Below are 21,885 nucleotides of genomic sequence, written 5' to 3' on the forward strand. Positions count from 1 at the left end.
CAGTGTGATGTATGACACATGAGCCGAGGCTGAGCGTTAACTGGTCATATTGATGCTGATGTCTCACTGGACCAAAAACCATCATTTCAGTCTTATCAGAGTTTAAAAGTAGGAAGTTTCTAGACATCCAACTTCTCACTGCTGCAAGGCAATCCTCTAAGGATTTCATGTGAACGAGATTACCAGCAGTTATCGGCATGTATAACTGAGTATCATCTGCATAGCAGTGAAAGGTAATCCCAAAATGCCGCAATATGTGCCCAAGGGGTGCTATATAAAGGGAGAAAAGCAGGGGGCCTAAGACAGACCCCTGTGGAACCCCAAATTTCATGTCACTAAGGTTAGAGGTAGTGTTACTGTACAAAACACAGTGAGAACGACTGGTCAAGTATGACATCAGCCATGCAAGGGCACTCCCAGTAATCCCAAAATGATTTTCCAGCCTATCAAGTAGAACATGATGATCCACTGTACCAAATGCAGCACTGAGATCTAACAGCAACAGGACCGTAGTGGTACCCGAATCCATTGTAAGCAGAAGATCATTCACCACTTTAGTGAGAGCCATCTCTGTGGAATGATATTTTCTAAAAGCAGACTGCAGTGGCTCAAAGAGATTATTCTCAGTAAAATAGTCTACGAGCTGCAGTGACACCACTTTTTCCAGAATTTTAGAGAAAAATGATAGATTTGATATCGGCCGATAGTTTGTCAATATACTAGGGTCAAGATTAGGTTTCTTAAGTAATGGTTTAATCACTGAAGATTTGAAACATTTAGGAACAGATCCAGAAGTTAAAGAAAGATTAATAATTTCCTGCACAGTCGGCCCAAGAGTGGGCCACAGGTCCTTAAACAGTTTTGTTGGTATAGGATCAAATAAACAGGTTGTGCTTTTGTTAACATTACGAGTTTTGTCAGCATGCCGAGTGAGATACTAGCAAATTCTGTAAATCTAGGTAATACCTCAGTAGTGGTGCCCATCTCAATAGCAGGGTGTAGTGGCTGGGTTAAGGCATGCTGGGATATGTTTAACCTGATGTCTTCTATTTTCTTCCCAAAGTAATCCAGGAAATGTTGTGCTGTAAAAGGAGAGCGAACTATAGGTGGTTGTCCATGCATAAGTGTTGCCACCGTGTCGAACAAGAACTTTGAGTTATGCTTGTTTTTGTTGATCAAATCAGAGTAGTAAGTCTGCTTTGTAGCCAGTAATGCATGCTTATAGTCTAAGATAGCATCACGCCAGGCAAGGTGAAATACTTCTAATTTTGAACGGCGCCATTTCCGTTCTAGACCTCTTGCTTTATGCTTGAGGTCACGCAGATAATCATTGAACCAAGGTGACTGTGATTTTGGGGGCGCGGTTTTAACACAGGTGGTGCAATCATGTCGAGTGTAGTTTTGAGCACTGAGTTTAAACTATCCACAAGTCTGTCTACTGACTGGGTATTTGTCAAATGTGAAGCTAAGACATCAGGCAGTTTAGCTTCGAGTTCAGTCTTAGTTGAGGAGTTGATGCATCGCCGTAATGATATATAAGGTTGTTGTTCCACTAAACACTGCAGTGAAACTGCAAACTTAATAAGTGAGTGATCAGAAGGCTTATTTATATGAATGTTAAAGTCACCAATGATCAGAATGTTATCTACACTAGTTGACAAGTTAGAAATGGACGCACCAAATTCATCTAAGAATTCAGGATATGGGCCAGGAGGCCTGTATACAGTGACAACATAATACGACTGATTTTTATTCTTCTGACCTTGGCAATGTGTAATATCCTGAGCAGAGCGGAGAATCAGATGCTCAAACGAGTGATATTTATAACCCCCAACAGGTAATAAGGTAAACCTAGATTTATAAATAAGAGCAACACCCCCGCCTTGCTTTGCATCACGAGGGACGTGACTAAATGTATAAGCTGGTGGGCAGGCCTCATTTAAGGGGAGGACAGCTGTAGGTTTAAGCCAGGTCTCACATAGCTCAATCATATCTAAGTGATGATCAATAATTAGATCATTGATCAACAATGATTTTGAGGACAGTGATCTTATGTTAATGAGACCCAGTCTAAGTACCTCAGTGGGGTTGACAGTTGAACTGTTTGGGTTTAGGGGTGGTTCCAGAGTAGCATATATAAGATGCCTAGAAGTAGGTTTAGGTTTATAAACATTCCACGCGCGTTGTAGGTAGCAGACACAAAATCTTTGCTGTTGCCGGAACAACCACTGGGTCATCCTCAATTTCAACATCATCCAATATAGTAATGGGTATTGAGTTTGGAAAGCAAATCCCTCTATGATGTTTATGGACACGACTACAGAAGCAGGCCACAGTCTCAACTTGTTGAAATTCCCTCCCTGGCAAATAAACTGCACTATCACCATCGTGGATTTTCTGCACTAAATTCCCCGCTAAGCTAATGGATTCCACACCCACATTTGTCATAAGCCTTGCATGGTCTCTAATCACCTGCTCCGTGGCCTGCTGTAGATTCCTAATGTTACCTTCCCTGTAGAGCTCTATCTATGTTCGCAGACAAGATGGCGGCGCCTTCCCCAGTAGGGTGGAGGCCGTCCAGCATCAGCAAGCCACGGCGGCCCCAGAACGAAGACCACTTATCAATAAAGTTAAAGCCTTGCTGTCTACAAAACTGCGCCAGCCACCTATTTAACGATGTCAGCCTGCTAAACGCCTCATCAGTACCCTGGGAGGGGAGGGGACCAGAGACTATTAATCGATGCCGACACATCTTTCTGGCAAGGTCACAAGTCCTCTCTATGTCCATTTTTGTGACCTCTGAGTGCTTCATCCTGATATCATTGGTGCCAACGTGAATAACTATGTGACTATATCTCATGTCATGTTCCTTCGTCTGTCTTCCCTTCTGCAGCGTCAGCACCCTAAGATGAGATGCAGTGTCGGGAGCTCTGGCCCCAGGAATACAGCCGGCGTCTGTAACCTGACTTTGCGTTTGATAGAATCCCTTATCACTAAAGTCCGGTGTTTCGGCCTGGAGACAGGAGTGGAAGTAACTTGTGGGCTCAGAGAATTCACATCTGGCAAATCCGAGGGGGAGAACCGATTCACAGTTCGCACTGGCGAGTGTGATCGGGGTGCCACAACAGGGCACCAAGCCCTACGGGGCTTCCTCCGCCTAGCCACAGTCCGAAAGCTGTCCTCCACAACCGGCGTTTCTAAGCTGATGCTAATGGGCTCGCTAGCCAGCCCAACACTAACCTCATCTGGAGTGCCTGTAAGATCTAACTCCACTGAGTTAAGAAGCTGCTCTAACTTACGGACACAGCTCTCTAAGAGAGCCACCCTATCTTCCAACATCACGCAGGATTTACTGAGGGTGTAAAGTAGAATTAGTAGTGTACTTTGTGCACTAAGAAATTCAAGAATGTAGCCAAACAAACACGAGCTAACCAATAATGGATAAGCTAACCACTGCTAAGGCTCACACAGACACAAATAATTGTATTAAAATTCACAGCAGTTACACTGAAAAACTAACAGAAGTATTAAACAGGTAAAAAAAAAAAAAAGCAGCAGCTATAAAATACACTAAACGGTTAACTAACAGGAGTGTAAAAAAATGAAATGAAAAAATGATGACGGGGTCTGAAATAGCTAATGCAAGCTAACCGCTGGCAAAAATGCTAGCCACTCCTAAGATTTTACACGAGTAAAATAATTACATTAAATTAAATTAAATTCACAGCAGTTCGACTGAAAAACGAACAGAAGTATTAAACGGGTAAAAAAAGAACAGCTATAAAAAGTAACGACAAAGAGGGGAGGGGTCGCCCTAGCTGCGAATGCTAACTGCTAGCGATTCACAACAGGACTGTTGTTAAATAACGTTCAGAGTAGATACAATTAATAACCAGAAGAGTGCTAAACAGAAATAAAAGAAGCGTATACAACCGTGTGAAGTTCAGAGTGGCGTCACAGCAACAAACAGTCCGTCAGAAGCAAGTTGCCAGATCTGTGAAAATCCACAACAGAGTTGTCTCAATCCTCCATAAGATTTTCATGGAGGCAGAGGATAAGGAAATATTTTGAGACTTTGTGTTGACCACAGTTCATGTTCATTAATGAGTTGAGAAAGCAGACCTATTGCTGAATGAATTCAAGACTGTATTGTCCAGGTAGTAGTCGTAATAATATTAGCATGTTAAATTGAACAGTCGTGTCACTAACTTGTGTGTTCGGTGCTTCAAAGTTGTTTGTGCTCACACTACATGCATGATTGGTTTGTAGATGTTGACATTAGTTTGTCATCAATTTGGCAGCTGTTTGAAAGGAAGAGAGTTCCATTTAAACTTGTGTGAAGCGCCTTGAGGCAACTTTGTTGTGATTTGGCGCTATATAAATGAAAATAAATTGAAACTCGGGCTATGGTAATAAGTCATTGTAATTAATAATGTAAATACATTGATTTATGTAGCATGTTGCGTTGGAAAGAGGGAGTGATATGGCTGCTCTTAGGCCCTATCCAGATGGGAACAGATTTAGGTGTAGCTGCATAATTTTTGTATCATTTTGGCATTTCATCCACACACAAACAGCGTTTTGGGTGGCCAAAAATGATAGTATTTGAAAACAGGTCCCAGAGTGAGTAAATCTGAAAACGCTGAGTTTGCATATCCATGTGCACAAGTAACACGGAATGTTTCTGAAACCACCTGTTGACCACAGCGGCTCATATTTAATCACTTGATGTTGTTGTTAATAATGTAACTACTTTTTTTTCCTCTCTCTCTCTTGGTGGATCCTTAAATGGATGTTTTGCAGCCAGCAGAAAGCAGAAGAGATGTTGGCTCTGGTGAAAGCCACTGAATAATCTGCACCCCGATTACTGTTTGAATGACACCCTGTTGCATCAACTAAAAAACTGTCATCACAGCAGACAAAGCCATCTAAACATTATAGGAATCGGGACCTGGAGAGGGGAAAAAGTGTGCTTTTTTTTGTTTTTGTTTTTTTTTTTTGTTTTTCTTCTCCCCCGGTGTGAGCATGCAAGTTTACCTGAGTTTGTTATCCTCCCTTTTCCATCTGTTTTGCCTCTTTGGGGCCAACTCACATGCACATGTGGTGTCCACAATAAAAAAAAAAAAAAAAAAAAAAAGAAATCAAATTGGTGTGATGTGAAATGTTTGTGTGCCTCTATGAGCAGTTCAGACTATCTGCTCTGAAGCACCCAGCCAAAGAAAGAGAGCAAAGAACCTGACAGGAAAATTGAAAGTGACTGTAGAAACAGACTCTTGCATTGATTTTATATTGGACTGTAAAAGAAAAATAAGACTTCCTTAATTTCCTTTGGTTATCAAGAGTTTTTCAGCCTGTTAGCATAATGTAGCACTGACCCACTCGTCTACATGTTTGTTGTCTAGATCCTACACTGTTACAGCCCAGGGAAGAACAACAGTCTCGTGAAGGAAGTACTGGCAAAAAATTGGCCTTGTGCCTTGTTTTGCTTCATTATTTTAAATTCTGGGTGGCGTGATCTTAAAGATTTCTGGTTGTAACTGCTTATGAAATTCGTGGTCTTGTAATTAATTGCTTTTTGACTGCCACGATGTTTACCTTTTTATAATTTTAGCAATAGGATATGTGATTCAGAAATGAATTATTGTAAGTGTGCATCTATGAAACTTTCTCTCTTCCTCTCTCCTCTGTGCTTCAGGTTATTTTACAACAAACAGTTTTCATTATTATTTTGACAAGGTATTACATTTTATTTTGGACAATTTTATTGAAGTTAATTTTATTTTGCTGAATTCAGGTCATATAATTTTTTGTGACTTTGTACACAGCTGAGAACTAACATTTTAACTTATAACAAACACTGGATTGTTTATGCTGTCATTATTATAATTAATTTCAACTGGTGGAAGAACTTAAAGAATTTTTCTCTCATCGGCTGGTCCTACTACTGCTATATATATATATTAAGTACAGTAGAACTGGTACCTTCTTGTGCAGTTCTGATACGTATCCAAGGAACGATTGTTCTATGTTCCTATGGTGAGGTTTTTTGTGTGTGTGTGTGTGTGGTGTGTGTGTGTGTGTGTGTGTGTGTGTGTGTGTGTGTGTGTGTGTGTGTGTGTGTGTGTGTGTGTGTGTGTGTGTTGTGTGTGTGTGTGTGTGTGTGTGTGTGTGTGTGTGTGTGTGTGTGTGTGAGACATCCTTTCCCTGTTCTTAGTGTGTATATGGTCTCTCATGAACATGAGTAACGGCTCCCCTTCTCTCCCATTGGGTCAGAGTAGTGTGTATGGAGCAGTGTGAGAGCGCAGCGGCTCTGTTGGAGTCTGTCAGGGAGCAAGAGGTGCAGTTTGAACAGCTGACCCGGGCGCTGGAGGAGGAGAGGAGGAGAGTGGGCCTCTCCGCTACCAGCCCCTCAACCTTGGGTCTCCCCTCCTCCCGCATGCACAGGTAATGTCCCCCAACAATGAACATCTGCATCCAAGTGTTTGAAAGTAACCCTGCGCTTTTCTTTCACATCATGTGACTCATGTTAACATTCTTATCCCACTTAAAAAAACAGAGTTTTGGTTAGACATAAAAACATTTGGCTGCATTTGTCTTTCCCATCATCTAATCCTGCTTAAAGTAGACCTGCACTGAAATAAATGCAGTCAGATCTTTGGACCAGAAAATAACTTATATTTACACATAAGATCTTCTGAATGTAGTAAAGTAAATCTGCAAGCCCAGCTCTGTCATTCAACAGAGAAATCTTTGTTTAAAAATGACATTTACAGCTAAAATTTGGCCTCCGCAAAACTGTCATCACATCCGGGACGTTGCCGAGATGTAAGAGAGAAGACCCTATCCCAGCATGCATTGCGCGCCCCAACTGTAATTTGTGGATTTACGTCAGTTTTGCATCTCTTACAAAAGCACCTTTTTATTGTCTTATATGGAAGGATTGACTTTTTTAAAACTTCATATTGTCTTGCGGTATGTTTGGTGAGTATACATGTCTTTTATTTTTGCCTGAAAATTATTTTTAGGGACTTTTTCATATGCCCATTTGATTGAGTGGTGTTGCATTGAAAATCTGTCTTTAGCCTACCGCCGTTTCGAGGTTGTTTATGATTGTTTTGCCTTTAGACTAGATCTATATTCGATCATATTTCCCCGGAGGCACTCCATGCAGGGCTGGGGTCGGGGTTACTGTGACGACCCACTCGCATGCTGCGCTAGTGAGCTGACTGGCGCGGTCGGGGAAGAACGTTGCCCGCTGTGATGTTGCTGCTGATCTGAGCATGCAGAGCTGTATCTTGCATTCATTGCAGCTTACTCTTTCATGTTGAAACCAGGATGTGTATAACAGTAACATTACTAACAGATAATTTCAATTGAGAAATAGCTAGTATTGCATTCACTCAACGCACGGGATCGGACTGAAGGCGCTAGCGCTCTGTCTTCTCCCTTACATCACGGCAATGTCCCGGATGTACAAACAGTTTCGCGGAGGGCCAATTTTAGCTGCAAATCAACACATTCATTTTTACGATATGAGAAAAAAATCCAGAATCAATACAATTCAAATTCCATTGCTAATAGAACAATAACGGCAAGACTGTAGTATCATTCTCATTCAGAGCAGAAGGCACTGTGTTATAAGTAGGCAAGCCTGGTTTGTGAAAGATGCACTGCCAGGCAGTAGTTCACCGCCAAAAAAAAAAACTAATTACCTAATATACAGTATGGCTCTTCTGGGGGGAATTCTCATATGATGTGCGTTGTTTTTGTAAATATGATTTTTGATGTACAGTCCCTAGGATGAATATTTAGCTTTCCTCATGGTCCAGTGTTAGGAAAAAGCAAAACAAAATCCTCATTGAAATAGTTGTAGAATCCCAATATGTATTGAATCGGCACCCAAACGTGATATGCATTGTATCAGGTGATCAGAATCAGAATTTCTTTATTGTCCCGTAAAGGGAAATTAATGTTGCAGCAGGAGCACACAAAGGACAAGGTACACAAAGATAACAATATCAACAGTGAAAATAAGACCCAATTAAAAGTCTAAAAATCAAACAAGAAGGAAACAAAGGCATAAACTTATAATAATAAAAAATAACTAAGTAACTTTTATCACTAAACTTAGTAATAAAAGTAAAACTTAATAATATAATAAAATAAAATAAAAACAATACCCATACAATGTCAAATATTCAATCCAGAGTCCATGCCAAAAACAAAAAGTATTGCAAAATGCAATATGTGATGTGCAAATAAGCAATAGTAGTGCAAAATAAACGACATCAAGGCTAATTGCCATTGAGTAATAAAATTGCACTAGGAATAAACGAGACCTGAAATCTTTTAGTCCTCCTCATAGGAGCCCTAAAACGACGGCCTGAGGGAAGAAGCTCAAACTCTTTTTTTCAGTGGATGATTAGAACAATCCAGAACAGCATTAGCCTTTCTCAGGACCTGTCTGTTATAGATGGACATTACCCCGGCCTGCTGACTGCCTGAGATTTTCCAGCAGTTTGACAAGACTGCCAAGATGACTCTTATTTGGACAATTCAAATTTCCAAACAAGCAACATACAAATGTCAAAACTGATTCAATAAAACTTCTATAAAAAGAGTCATCTCAGAAGAAACCTGGAAGGTTCTCATCTTCCTCAAAAAGAACAATCTTTGCTGCAACCTTTTTGGAGATAACATCAACATGAGGTTCAAAGCAAAGTTTATTATCAAGGACCACACCCAGGATATTATAGCTCTCCACCATCTCAACATTTTTAAGAACAGTTGGTGATGGAAAACAGGTAGACTTCCTAAAATCATAATCATATCTTTAGTTTTTGACACATTCAATTCCAGAAAAGACTCCTCACACCAAGAGACAAAGTCATCAACAGCAGGCCCATGGTCCTGCTCATCTCCCTGAAGAAGACTGACAATAACTGTATCATCAGCAAACTTTAAGATGTGTCTATTACTGACACTGCTGCGGCACTCATTAGTGTACAAATAAGAGCAGGGGTGACAAGCAGCACCCTGAGGAGAGCCAGTAGAAGAGGGGAGCACACGAGAAAGAACACCATTGACTCTCACACACTGTGACCTATGAGTTAAAAAGTCAGTTATCCAGCTAATCAGGTGAGGATCAAGTTTAAAATGATGGAGGAGCCTATCAGCAAGCAAAAAGGGTTGGATGGTATTGAATGCTGAGGAAAAGTCTATAAATAAGAGTCTGGCATGTGTCTTCTGCCCCTCCAAAATGCCTAAACAAAAAGTGCAGTAATGTTACCACTGCATCCTCGACACCTCTGCCAGCTCGATATGCAAACAGCAGTGGGTCAGCTGTTGTTCAACATGCAACAAAATTTCTGATCTGAGAATCTTCTCAAAGTCTTCATTACTAAGGAAGTCAAAGCTATAGGCCTGAAATCATTAAATACTTTGGGGGAGCCACTCTTTGCTATTGGAACAATAACCGAATGTTTCCAAAGCTTAGGTACTTTGTGGCACTCAAGAGACCGTGAAAAAATATAATGGAAAATGCTGCTCAGCTGATCTGCACAAGTTTTAATACTTTACCACAGATATTATCAGGTCCAGGCTCTTAGCCTTAGTTTTCTTAAAAAAGATTTGCCACATCATCCACATCAATAGAAAATGCTGGAGACATTGTCAAAGTATCTTTAAAAACACCTGTCCGTGCAATAAAATTCTGATTTTCAAATCGAAGATAAAAACTGTTTAAATCATCTGCTAACTCTTTATCTGAAGTAAAACCATCCAATGAAATGTTGTCATTCTCCTTCCTCAGTAACCCTGTCATTGTTCTCATTCCATTCCAGGCTTTCCTCAGATTGTTACTGCTCAGTTCAGCCTCAATTTTATCTTTATACCTTAATTTTGCCTTTTTTATTTCAGACCTCACTTCCTTCTTTAGTTTTCTTTCTGTAAGGTCATCACCCATATCAAAGGCAATTTTCCTTTTGTGAATAAGTCCCCTAATATCTTTAGAGAGCCATGGTTTGTTATTAGGAAAAATTTTAACCTCCATAGAAGGAATCACGGAGTCTCTGCAAAATGAGATATAACTACACACAACATCGGTGAGTTCATCAATATGTGAGCAGTCCTCCTGGAATACAGACCAGTCTGTGCAATCGAAACATCCTTGTAGAGCAAGTGAACTGTCATTGCTCCAGACTTTGACTTGCTTTTTGCAAGTCTTTTCCCTCCTCAGCACAGATTTATACATGGGAAGGAGGTGAACAGTGTTATGATCTGAAGAGCCCAGTGCGGGTCCTGCCTCAGATTTATACACCCCTTTAATAGATCCATAACAAAGATCTAAAGTTCTGTTATGCCTTGTAGGACAGGTGACGTACTGATAAAAATTTCTCAGTGATTTCTTAAGATTACAGTGATTAAAATCCCCCAAAATAAAATTTGGAGCATCAGGAGAAATAGATTGCAGGTCGTGTATCACTTTAAAGATTGTGTCTGAAGCAGATCTGACGTCAGCTTTGGGGTGGATGTAGACCACCATGACAAATATTTGAGGAAATTCCCTTGGAAGGTAGAACGGCCTCAGTGACACAGACAAAAGCTCAATATCAGGTAGGCACAGCCGCTGGCGCACAGTTACCCGACTGCACCATCTGCGGTTTATGTACAAGCATACTCCTCCTCCCTGAGTTTTACGCGTCGCTTCACTGTCCCGATCCAGATGCACAGGAACACCGAAGCCGCTAAGTTCCAGAGAAGAGTCACAGTCCGAATCAGACAGCCATGTCTCAGTAAATACTAAGACACCTGCATCCCTGAATTCCCGTAAGTGAAGAACATTTCCATGTAGTTCATCAGTCGTATTCCTTAAAGACTGAACATTTGCCATGATCATAGAAGGCAGAGGAATACGGTTCTTACTTTGAAGTTTCCTGATGCGCTGACGCACGCCGCCTCTCCGTCCACGTTTCCGACATCTCGGCTTCCCAAAGCTCTCCCGAAATACAAAAGATAAATTTTTTGTAGAGTTTTTGACCAGCCAAGAGTGTGTGGGATCATTCCCGGCTAGACAGTGCCATCTTAATCCTATGAGAGCCTCCCGTGTATACGTGATTGTTTGGGAGTGCTCATAGCTCCAGGTAAAATTTGCAATAAACAATGCGAATAAGAGATAAATCATCTCCATTGCGACAGGGACTCTGTTAAAACAATCACAAATGTACAGGTTTCCAAAAACAAACACTTAAAACAGGTTAAAAAGAACATAAAATAGACACAGAGAACATCAAGCTGCGTGTCGCCACAAGAGCAGCGCCACCCCAGATCACATCAGTGTGTCATCCCAGCCCTAGTGTTGGTGGGTGTTATCGTAAAGTGCCTGTCATCACACATGTTCATCTGCGTGTCAGCCCTCATTTGGAAATTCATCATCTTGTGTCTCTGTGTTACTGCCAGAAGTAGGCATGGACTGGACTGGTATAAGAACTTGATCTTCTAATACCCTCATACAAAAAAACACCACCGTATGTGCACATTCTCTCTCTGGTATAATGTAAAACCAGTAATCGGCCTGTGCCTAGCCAGGAGATGATCTTTGTTGTCACACATTTTCAGCATTCTGTCACTCACCAGGGTGCAGCCTCACACTCACATTTGAAACTTATTTTTTTCCCATGTTGTGATGTGAAAGGTTCTCTCTCTTACTGTGCATGAGCTGGATTTGACATGCATATAGTTTGGGGACCCCTGATGATTTCCATGATTTTCCTTTTTAAATCATTGGTTGTTTGGATCAGCAATTTCAGTTAAATATATTTTATAGTAGACAAACACAGTGATATTTGAGAACTGAAATGAAGTTTATAGTATTTACAGAAAGTGTGCAGTAATTCTTCAAACAAAATTAGGCAGGTGCATAAAACCTGCCCAAAAGAAAAAATATGTCAATATTTAGTAGAGCCTCCTTCTGCAGAAATAACAGCCTTCAAACACTTCCATTGAGAGTCTGGATTCTGGCTGAAGGTATGTTGGACCATTCTTCTTTACAAAACATCTCCAGTTTAGTCAGGTTTATTGGTTTCCGAGCGTGGACAGCCTGCTTAAAATCACACCGCAGATTTTCAATAATATTCAGGTCTGGGGACTGAGATGGCCATTCCAGAACATTCTACTTGTTCATCTGCATGAATGCCTTAGTAGATTTTGAGCAGTATTTAGGGTTGTTGTCTTGTTGAAAGATCCAGCCCCGGCGCAACTTCAACTTTGTCACAGATTCATGAACATTGTTCTCAAGAATCTGCTGATAATGACTGGAATCCATGTGACCCTCAACTTTAACAAGATTCCCGGTACCTGCACTGGCCACACAGCCCCACAGCATGATGGAACCACCTCCAAATTTTACTGTACGTAGCAAGTGTGTGCTTTTTCAGCCATGCATACCGCTCCTTATGTCCAAAAAAACTCAATTTTAGTTTCATCAGTCCACAGCACCTTATTCCAAAATGAAGCTGGCTTGTCCAATGTGCTTTAGCATACCTCAAGCACTCTATTTGTGGCGTGTACGCAGAAAAGGCTTCTGCTGCTTTATAGCATCATCCAGCATGTCCTTGTGCAAAGTGTGCTGTATAGTTGAACGATGCACAGAGACACTATCTGCAGCAAGATCATGTTGTAGGTCTTTGGAGTAGGTCTGTTGGTTGACTATGACTGTTCTCACCATTCTTCACTTCAGCTTATCTGAGATTTTTCTTGGCCTGCGACATCAGGCCTTAAGTAGTACTGTGCCTGTGGTCTTCCATTTCCTCACTATGTTCATTCCTCACAGTGGAAACTGACAGCTGAAATCTCTGAGATAGCTTTTTGTATCCTTCCTCTAAACCATGATGTTGAACAATATTTGTTTTCAGGTCATTTGAGAGTTTAGAGGCTCCCATGTTGCCCCTCATTAGAAGAGATGCAAAGAGGGGAAACATTTGCAAATGGCCACCTTAAATACCCTTTCTCATGATTGGATTCACCTGTGTAAGGAGGTCAAGGGTCAGTGAGTTTGCCAAACCAATTTTGTGTTTCAATAATTGATGCTAAATGTATTCAAATCAATAAAATGACAAGGGTGCCAAAATGTATGCACCTGCCCAATTTTGTTTAAATAATTTTTAAATAATTATTGCACACTTTCTGTAAATACTAGAAACTTGATTTCACTTCTCAAATATCAGTGTGTTCGTCTGCTATATCATATATTTAACTGAAATTTCTGATCCAGACAACCATGATTTATAAAGGAAAATCATGAAAATTATCAGGGGTGCCCAAAGCTTTGCATACAACTGTTTTTTATATATATATATATATATATATATATATATATATATATATATATATATATATATATAATATATATATATATATATATATAATATGTGTGTGTGTGTATGTACACTCAAAAATATAAACGCAACACTTTTGATTTGCTCCCATTTTGTATGAGATAACTCAAAGATCTAAACTTTTTCCACATACACAATATCACCATTTCCCTCAAATATTGTTCACAAACCAGTCTAGAATCTGTGATAGTGAGCACTTCTCCTTTGCTAATCCATCCCACCTCACAGGTGTGCCATATCAAGATGCTGATTAGACACCATGATTAGTGCACCGTTGTGCTTTAGACTGCCCACAATAAAAGGCCACTCTGAAAGGTGCAGTTTTGTTTTATTGGGGGGGGGGATACCAGTCAGTATCTGGTGTGACCACCATTTGCCTCATGCAGTGCAACACATCTCCTTCGCATAGAGTTGATCAGGTTGTCAATTGTGGCCTGTGGAATGTTAGTCCACTCCTCTTCAATGGCTGTGCGAAGTTGCTGGATATCGGCAGGAACTGGTACACGCTGTCGTATACGCCGGTCCAGAGCATCCCAAACATGCTCAATGGGTGACATGTCCGGTGAGTATGCCGGCCATGCAAGAACTGGGACATTTTCAGCTTCCAAGAATCGTGTACAGATCCTTGCAACATGGGGCCGTGCATTATTCTGCTGCAACATGAGGTGATGTTCTTGGATGTATGGCACAACAATGGGCCTCAGGATCTTGTCACGGTATCTCTGTGCGTTCAAAATGCCATCAATAAAATGCACCTGTGTTCTTCGTCCATAACAGACGCCTGCCCACACCATAACCCCACCGCCACCATGGGCCACTCGTCCACAACATTGACATCAGAAAACCGCTCACCCACACAACGCCACACACGCTGCCTGCCATCTGCCCTGGACAGTGTGAACCGGGATTCATCCGTGAAGAGAACACCTCTCCAACGTGCCAAACGCCAGCGAATGTGAGCATTTGCCCACTCAAGTCGGTTACGACGAGGAACTGGAGTCAGGTCGAGACCCCGATGAGGGCGACGAGCATGTAGATGAGCTTCCCTGAGACGGTTTCTGACAGTTTGTGCAGAAATTCTTTGGTTATGCAAACCGATTGTTTCAGCAGCTGTCCGAGTGGCTGGTCTCAGACGATCTTGGAGGTGAACATGCTGGATGTGGAGGTCCTGGGCTGGTGTGGTTACACGTGGTCTGCGGTTGTGAGGCTGGTTGGATGTACTGCCAAATTCTCTGAAACGCCTTTGGAGACGGCTTATGGTAGAGAAATGAACATTCAATACACGAGCAACAGCTCTGGTTGACATTCCTGCTGTCAGCATGCCAATTGCACGCTCCCTCAAATCTTGCGACATCTGTGGCATTGTGCTGTGTTAAAACTGCACCTTTCAGAGTGGCCTTTTATTGTGGGCAGTCTAAGGCACACCTGTGCACTAATCATGGTGTCTAATCAGCATCTTGATATGGCACACCTGTGAGGTGGGATGGATTATCTCAGCAAAGAAGTGCTCACTATCAGAGATTTAGACTGGTTTGTGAACAATATTTGAGGGAAATGGTGATATTGTGTATATGGAAAAAAGTTTTAGATCTTTGAGTTCATCTCATACAAAATGGGAGCAAAACCAAAAGTGTTGCGTTTATATTTTTTGTTGAGTATATGTATGTATGTGTGTATGTATGTATATGTGTGTGTGTGTGTGGCAATTACAACATCCATTTGTACTACATACATGTAGTAAACCTGGACGGTAATCTTTTGCATGCGAGTTGACTCATTCTTATTGCTTAAATATTGAACCACTGTGCATTTGTCCATATTATTTATTTTTTATTTTTTATAACATCAGAAATAGGCTTGCTTGCTTGTCTTGAAAGTTGTAGGGCTCATCTCATGTTGTTGTTTCCTATTTCTTTCTGGTTTCGTCCAAAACTTTCAATTGTCTGTAAAAGATAATCAAGACTTTGGTGAAAGAGCAGTACTTAAGTTGTAATACACAATGTAGGGCTGTTGGCATTGATGTTGAGATTCTGTGTACTCAGCTGTCTTTATCAGCACTGGGCATTCATTTTAAGATAAATCTGAAATATTCCTTCAAGGCTGACACTGGTTCGATTGAATGTTTTATGTTCCTTGGCAGTGACTTAAAAGATTTACATAATGTATTTTAGATGAAAGTTGAAGGCTTTAATCTGTATTCTTGGCCTTGGAACAATTGGCCATGTGTCATTTTGGTAGGTAGACAAACTGGAGAGAAAATGTTTTTGCTGTAATAGTGTTGATCTCGCACTTTTTTTATGAACAGTCTCGCCCTCGTGTGGACACACAATGAAACTGCTGTAAATATTTCTTTCTGTAATGATAATGTTTTCAATGACATTCAGAATTATCATGATGGTACATTTTGAGTAGTTTATTGGTTTGTTATAATTGTCAAGTATAATTTTTCAAATGGCGTTCTGTCTGACACTGGTTCTGAGAAGAAGCAGTTTATGTTGCATAAAACAGCTTTACTAGTTAGTTGGTAGTTCAAAATATGTCAGGTGATGGTCATTGTTTATGTAAGGGACTACAGTAGGAGGAAACTGGGTGTGAGAGTGAGTGTCTTCCCCTTGTGCCTGGTTGTGATTTACATGTGTAAATGTGAAGGCATCATGTAGTCATCACTGAATGTCCTTCAGCCACAGTAACGTTATATGTGACTGGAAGAAAATACAGAGCTCTGGTAAATGGAAATTGCCTCTGCAGTGTTATTTTATTTTATTTTTTTCAAGAATTAACAATAAATAAATTCTTGGTGATATGATTTAATGTTTTTAAGCTTTTGGTTACAGGTTTTTCCTCTTTGTTTCTGTCCAGAACGGGCGTTTGGGGGATGCAGACATAGAACGACTGAAATTGTCTGACGCGTACATAAACGGGACACAGGTATGTGTATATAATCTTGAAACGCTTAACAAGAATGTAACTTTTTTTTTTTTTTTTTTTTTTAGTACACATGTGTAAGTGCCAGTGATGTATCACTGTTGATGCAGAGTTGATTTAACCCCTTTAAGCCTGTATATCCCATCGATGGGAAATTTCACTTTTATTTGTGAGATATTGACAAGCCAAAATGAGGTTGGGTGGTAGGGGGTCAAAAAATTAATGATGAATGTGGTGGATCTGTTACAGTACAGGATGGTGGACCCTGCACATGGTGCTGTTGAGGAGAGTTACACACCCGAAGATGACTCTCAGGAAGTACGTTCTGTGTTTTCTGATGAAAGCACCACACGTCGGCCAGACAATGGGTAGGATAATGTGATGTGTGCACCAGTTACAAAGATGTCATCACTCCTTTTTTGAGGTCCCCCACCCCTAAAGCTTAGTCAGTCCAGTCAAACTTTGTTAAAAAGTTTTTAAGGTTTTCAGTTGATTGTTGTTTTTCCACAAAGACATTTTGATATACATGACTCACTACCATCTTACTCTTATTCAGATGAAGAAACCAGTTGCCTCGCGCACAGTGCTGCCTTCTGACTCCATGTCCATTGATGGAGGCCTGTCAGTGTCTGGCATGGGTGGGTACAGCGCCACACTGGACCGTCCCTATAGGCAGGTCGGGGGAGGAGAATACCCCACTGCCACAGTGCCCAGAAATTACCACTATGGACCTGTAGGGGGTTACGATGATTACAGGGGAGGCCCACCATCTGAAGCATACACCAGTCTGAGCAGGGGCACACACATGGATGAACGCTACAGGTACAGGATTTGTGCGTTGAGCCTTGTTTGAGAACTGTGCAACCTAACAAGTCCACCTCGGGGGGGGGGGATCTCAAAATAAGGCTGGAAATTGCTTAAATATATGTAGTAATTTTGTACTCTGTAGCACAAACTAAACTGAACTGTAGTTTGAAGATGGTCCTCAATGGCTGTCGAGATCTGGATTTTAGTTCCCACAGTAGGGATGTCCCAATCTCATTGAGTCTGATCAATATTAGCCCAATGAAGGCATCGTTTTGATTGATCAGTGTCTATTTAATTAAACTTGATTTAACCAGAATCTTCAAATAAATGCACACACTTTTCCTCTGTTTATCTTAAGCTCAGTGTCGGCATGCCGAACAGATTCCTGCCTGCTGCTTAATTACAGAGTCGCAGTGAAAGTTTTAAAAGCAATTTAATTGTAATTAGCTTTAAATGCACAACAGGCCTATTTTATTCTCATGGATCAACATTGTGTGTTACTCTTCCTCTTTTTAAGCACGGAGTGATAAACAGATATTCCTCGGGGTTGCCACAGTAAGAGTTTCAGAACCATATTTAACATTGCTTCAGATACACACAAACTTTATTTTTAATCAACAAAGTGTGATGACCTTCCTCTCTGCCTTCAGGTTGCAATTTCCACAAAAAAGCTTTTCCTTGTCATTTCTGTTCAAGTATTGTTTACAGAGACAGGAGTTAAACAGAGTAAAAGTCCACTTTTGAAGACATTTAAAGACATATGTGCATACAATAATAATAATAAATGTATTTTTTACAACTAAAGCATCATTCATCACTAGTTCCGAGACAGACTGTTTGCAGTCATGTGCATCCCTAGTTCTTGTGTGCTTTCGTGTTAACCACTTGTGAACACTGCACATCAGTAGCACTGTAAGGTAACCCCCCCCCCAAAAATTTTTAATTTATTTTACTTTTTTCAAAAACACACCTACAGATCCATACCAAAATTCTGCTGCTAGTGTGCTTGCTCATGAAGTGGGTTAGTTCTCGACCTTACTTGTGTGTGTGTACCGTTTTGAGGTAACTTATGATTTCCTGCTACACAAGTCAAGTCAAGTGAATTGAAAGTAAAGTATTGAGGTAGCCATATCATTTGTGTTGGGTACTCTTTATATATCTTTATAACCCTTGAAATGTCAGCCCACTAATATTTAGTAGATGCCTGATGGAGTGTATTTGCCTTGCGGCAAGATGACTTTACACTGAGTTACATCATGCATGTTTACAGTATAAACTAGACTCAAAATTTAAGGATCGCTTTTATTCAGTGTATTTTGTAGATAAATAAATGCAGCTATTTCACCCCACCACCACCAAAAATAGGTAATGTATGTTCCTTAAAAATAGTCACCAGAATGTTAACTCTTGACACAAGCTGTCATATGGGTGAAACGGATGGTACAACCCTGGCAAAAATTATGGAATCACCGGCCTCGGAGGATGTTCATTCAGTTGTTTAATTTTGTAGAAAAAAAAACAGATCACAGACATGACACAAAACTAAAGTCATTTCAAATGGCAACTTTCTGGCTTTAAGAAACACTATAAGAAATCAGGAAAAAAAATTGTGGCAGTCACTAAGTCTGTGCCTCAGAGACTGCAAGCTGTTATAAAAGCCAGAGGTGGTGCAACAAAATACTAGTGATGTGTTGGAGCGTTCTTTTGTTTTTCATGATTCCATAATTTTTTTCTCAGAATTGAGTGATTCCATAATTTTTTCCCTCTGCTTGGTCTACAAAAGTAACCGTTACTGACTGCCACAATTTTTTTTCTTGATTTCTTACAGTGTTTCTTAAAGCCAGAAAGTTGCCATTTGAAATGACTTTAGTTTGTGTCATGTCTGTGATCTGCTTTTTTTCTACAAAATTAAACAACTGAATGAACATCCTCCGAGGCCGGTGATTCCATAATTTTTGCCAGGGGTTGTAAAATTTACTTTTTACCCGAGGCCATCGGTATTGTGAAGGCTTTACGTCAGTCAGTCTGTGCTCAGCCTAAGTCCAGTCCTATTACTGACAGACTCTTGAAATTCACAGGTAACATTCTTGGGACACAGACCTTGGACAAGTTCAAACATGGCTAACCTTGATGTATTTTAAGAAGTTAAAAAATCATATTCTGTTACAATCTGATCCGTTTTGTGTTTGAGTGATGCAGGTGACAGCCAATCAGAGTGGAGCTGCATCGTGATGTCAGTCGCTGGTCTCTGTTTATATATGTTTCTCATTTATTATGTAAAAGCTAGCGAGCAATAAAACACTTGTAAAACTGAAAACGCTGCTTTTGAAGCCTACTGGTAATAACACCTCTGAACTTACAAGACATTTCACCGAGGTTAGCATGGTGATGTCACTGCCTGGTGTAGCTGTTTGCTAACAACTTTGTTTCTGGTATATTATGTAAATGCTAGAGAAATAAACACTTGCAAAACTGAAAACGCTGTTTTTGGAACCTGATAGCACCTCTGGAGTCATTGACAAGACATTTTTCAGATGTTCGCTTGCATGCTAACTTCCTGTGGATTTAAATTTGTCTAATTAGTAACAGCAAATGCACAGAGGGTGACTACAAATATTCCTTGATTTGCACAGCATGAACAAATGATTTGATTTGAACATGTACAAATCATACATAAGACAATAGGATCTTAATAATTAATTAAACAAAGACAAATGATAAAGAACACAATGCTCATATGGAAAAGGGTATTTTAGCATTGTCTTATGTTTTGGTTTACAACTAAAAACTGCAGTTGGATCACAATTGACAACCGTATTCTCATCCCCAGGCCAGTTGATGGCTACAGGACACTTGACTCTGGCTATCGGGCCCCAAGCCGTCAGCAGCAGATTGACCCATATGCAGCCCAGCCCCAGGTGGGCCGTGTAATGAGGGCCTTGGGCTCCGCAATGGAGGTGCGGTATGGCCACGGCCATTACGGTCTGGAGGATGATCAGCGTAGTGTCGGATATGATGACTATGTAATGGGGCCTCCACCCATGCATCCCGGAGGCTATGGAACTATGCCACGTCTGGGGCCCGGCTCAGGGGGCATGGATAGACGAAGACTCAGGTAAAATGTAAATGCATTCCTGCCCATCATTTGTGCACTTGCTTATTCATGGAATGCTGAACAATGAAACACATATTTGAGACTTGCCTCCTTTTAACATAATGGGTTTAAACTTCACTCCACATGCAGAAGTTGTGAGGATACATTGGATGGGGATGTGGTAGGTGTTGATCCTTACGCCTGGGGTGTTCCCATGACAATGGAGAGGGGAAGCATGGCTTCACTGGACAGCACACTGAGGAAGGCTCCTCCCACTTCATGGAGACAACCAGAGCTGCCAGAGGTTATTGCCATGTTGAACTATCGTCTGGATCCTGTAAAGACCAATGCTGCTGCCTTCCTTCAGCATCTCACCTTCAAAAATGACAAGGTGCAACAGTGGTCATGTCAAATATAGCGTATCATTTTACAGTTTGGAATTTGTTTGTATGCGTGTGTTTCTGGTAATTGGCAAATCTCTGGAGATTTGATAATTCTCTTATTCTGCTCTGCATGTTACTACTTGCAGGTTAAATCTGAAGTTCGTCGCTTGAAAGGCATCCCTGCTTTGGTATCATTACTGGACCACCCCAATAAGGAGGTGCACCATTCAGCCTGTGGAGCACTGAAGAATATTTCTTTTGGGCGAGACCCAGACAACAAGATCGCTATCAAGAACTGCGATGGTGTGCCAGCTCTCATTAGGTTATTGAGAAAAACCCATGACAAAGACCTCGTTGATACCATCACAGTTTGTTTGCTCATATTAAGTTTCTCTTATACTTTTTGACCATGGCTTATGTAAGTTTTCCATTTCTTTCTTTGGGCCTTAAAAACACATTGGATATTTATTTTTAGAAGTAGGTCTGTAAATTGCAGAAAGCTCGTGGTGAATTTTTGCAGTGGCCCAGTAATAAGCAAAATCTATTTATATTCAGAAACTATATTTCCGTTAACTGTTGTGTATTTTTACAAAAAGGATTTGGCTTTAAATATTTCACTGTGATGTAGGCCAACTATTTATTTAAATTCATGTACCTGTTTTACCTATGATGGAGATGCAAGGTTATGCTCCGTGAAAAGTGTTATCAGACTGACAAATTTATTGAACTTATGTTTTTATATATAGATACTTTATTCATCCCAAAGGAAATTTTAATAAAACTAAAAACACTATGAAAAAATTATTAGTATGGGGACAACTCAAACTTGAGATTTAAGCTTGGATTTGTTTTAGTTTTTAACTGAGATCATGTTAATGGCAGAGCACAGCTACAGAACTATGGTGTTACTGATGTTTGATTTTGATCTACTAGGCACATTGTGGAACCTTTCGTCCCATGATTCGGTAAAGATGGAGATTGTGGACCATGCTCTGCATGCCCTGGCTGATGAAGTGATTGTTCCCTACTCTGGCTGGGAACGAGGGAGCAGTGGAGGAGATGAAAGCTGTAAACCACGCCATCTAGAGTGGGAGACTGCCTTGACCAACACTGCTGGCTGCCTTAGGTACTTAAGATGTCAATAGATTGCAGAGGTGGGAAACCCTGACTTCACTGAGTAAAAGAGCTCATCACTGAATTAATCAGTTTTAGAAGCAATACACGGAAGGACTTTTATTCACTGAAGCTGGAGTTTTCCAGCTTTGACAGATGGGAGTCACAA

The 21,885-nt window shown here is 40.6% G+C and overlaps 1 protein-coding gene across 1 annotated transcript in view; it reads left to right on the forward strand.

Moving 5' to 3' along the window:
* LOC117519809 (catenin delta-1-like) overlaps positions 1-21,885 on the forward strand; it is a 50,885-nt gene that overhangs the window by 12,245 nt on the left and 16,755 nt on the right. Inside the window, 9 exon segments of the mRNA XM_034181053.1 lie at positions 6,279-6,427; positions 6,430-6,444; positions 16,254-16,322; positions 16,569-16,688; positions 16,876-17,141; positions 19,957-20,241; positions 20,371-20,611; positions 20,750-20,972; positions 21,537-21,729. Of these exon segments, the coding sequence (XP_034036944.1) occupies positions 6,284-6,427; positions 6,430-6,444; positions 16,254-16,322; positions 16,569-16,688; positions 16,876-17,141; positions 19,957-20,241; positions 20,371-20,611; positions 20,750-20,972; positions 21,537-21,729 (1,556 nt within the window). The 5' untranslated portion in view covers positions 6,279-6,283.

Source organism: Thalassophryne amazonica, chromosome 11 (genome assembly GCF_902500255.1).
Source record: "Thalassophryne amazonica chromosome 11, fThaAma1.1, whole genome shotgun sequence".
Classification (NCBI taxonomy): Eukaryota; Metazoa; Chordata; class Actinopteri; order Batrachoidiformes; family Batrachoididae; genus Thalassophryne; species Thalassophryne amazonica.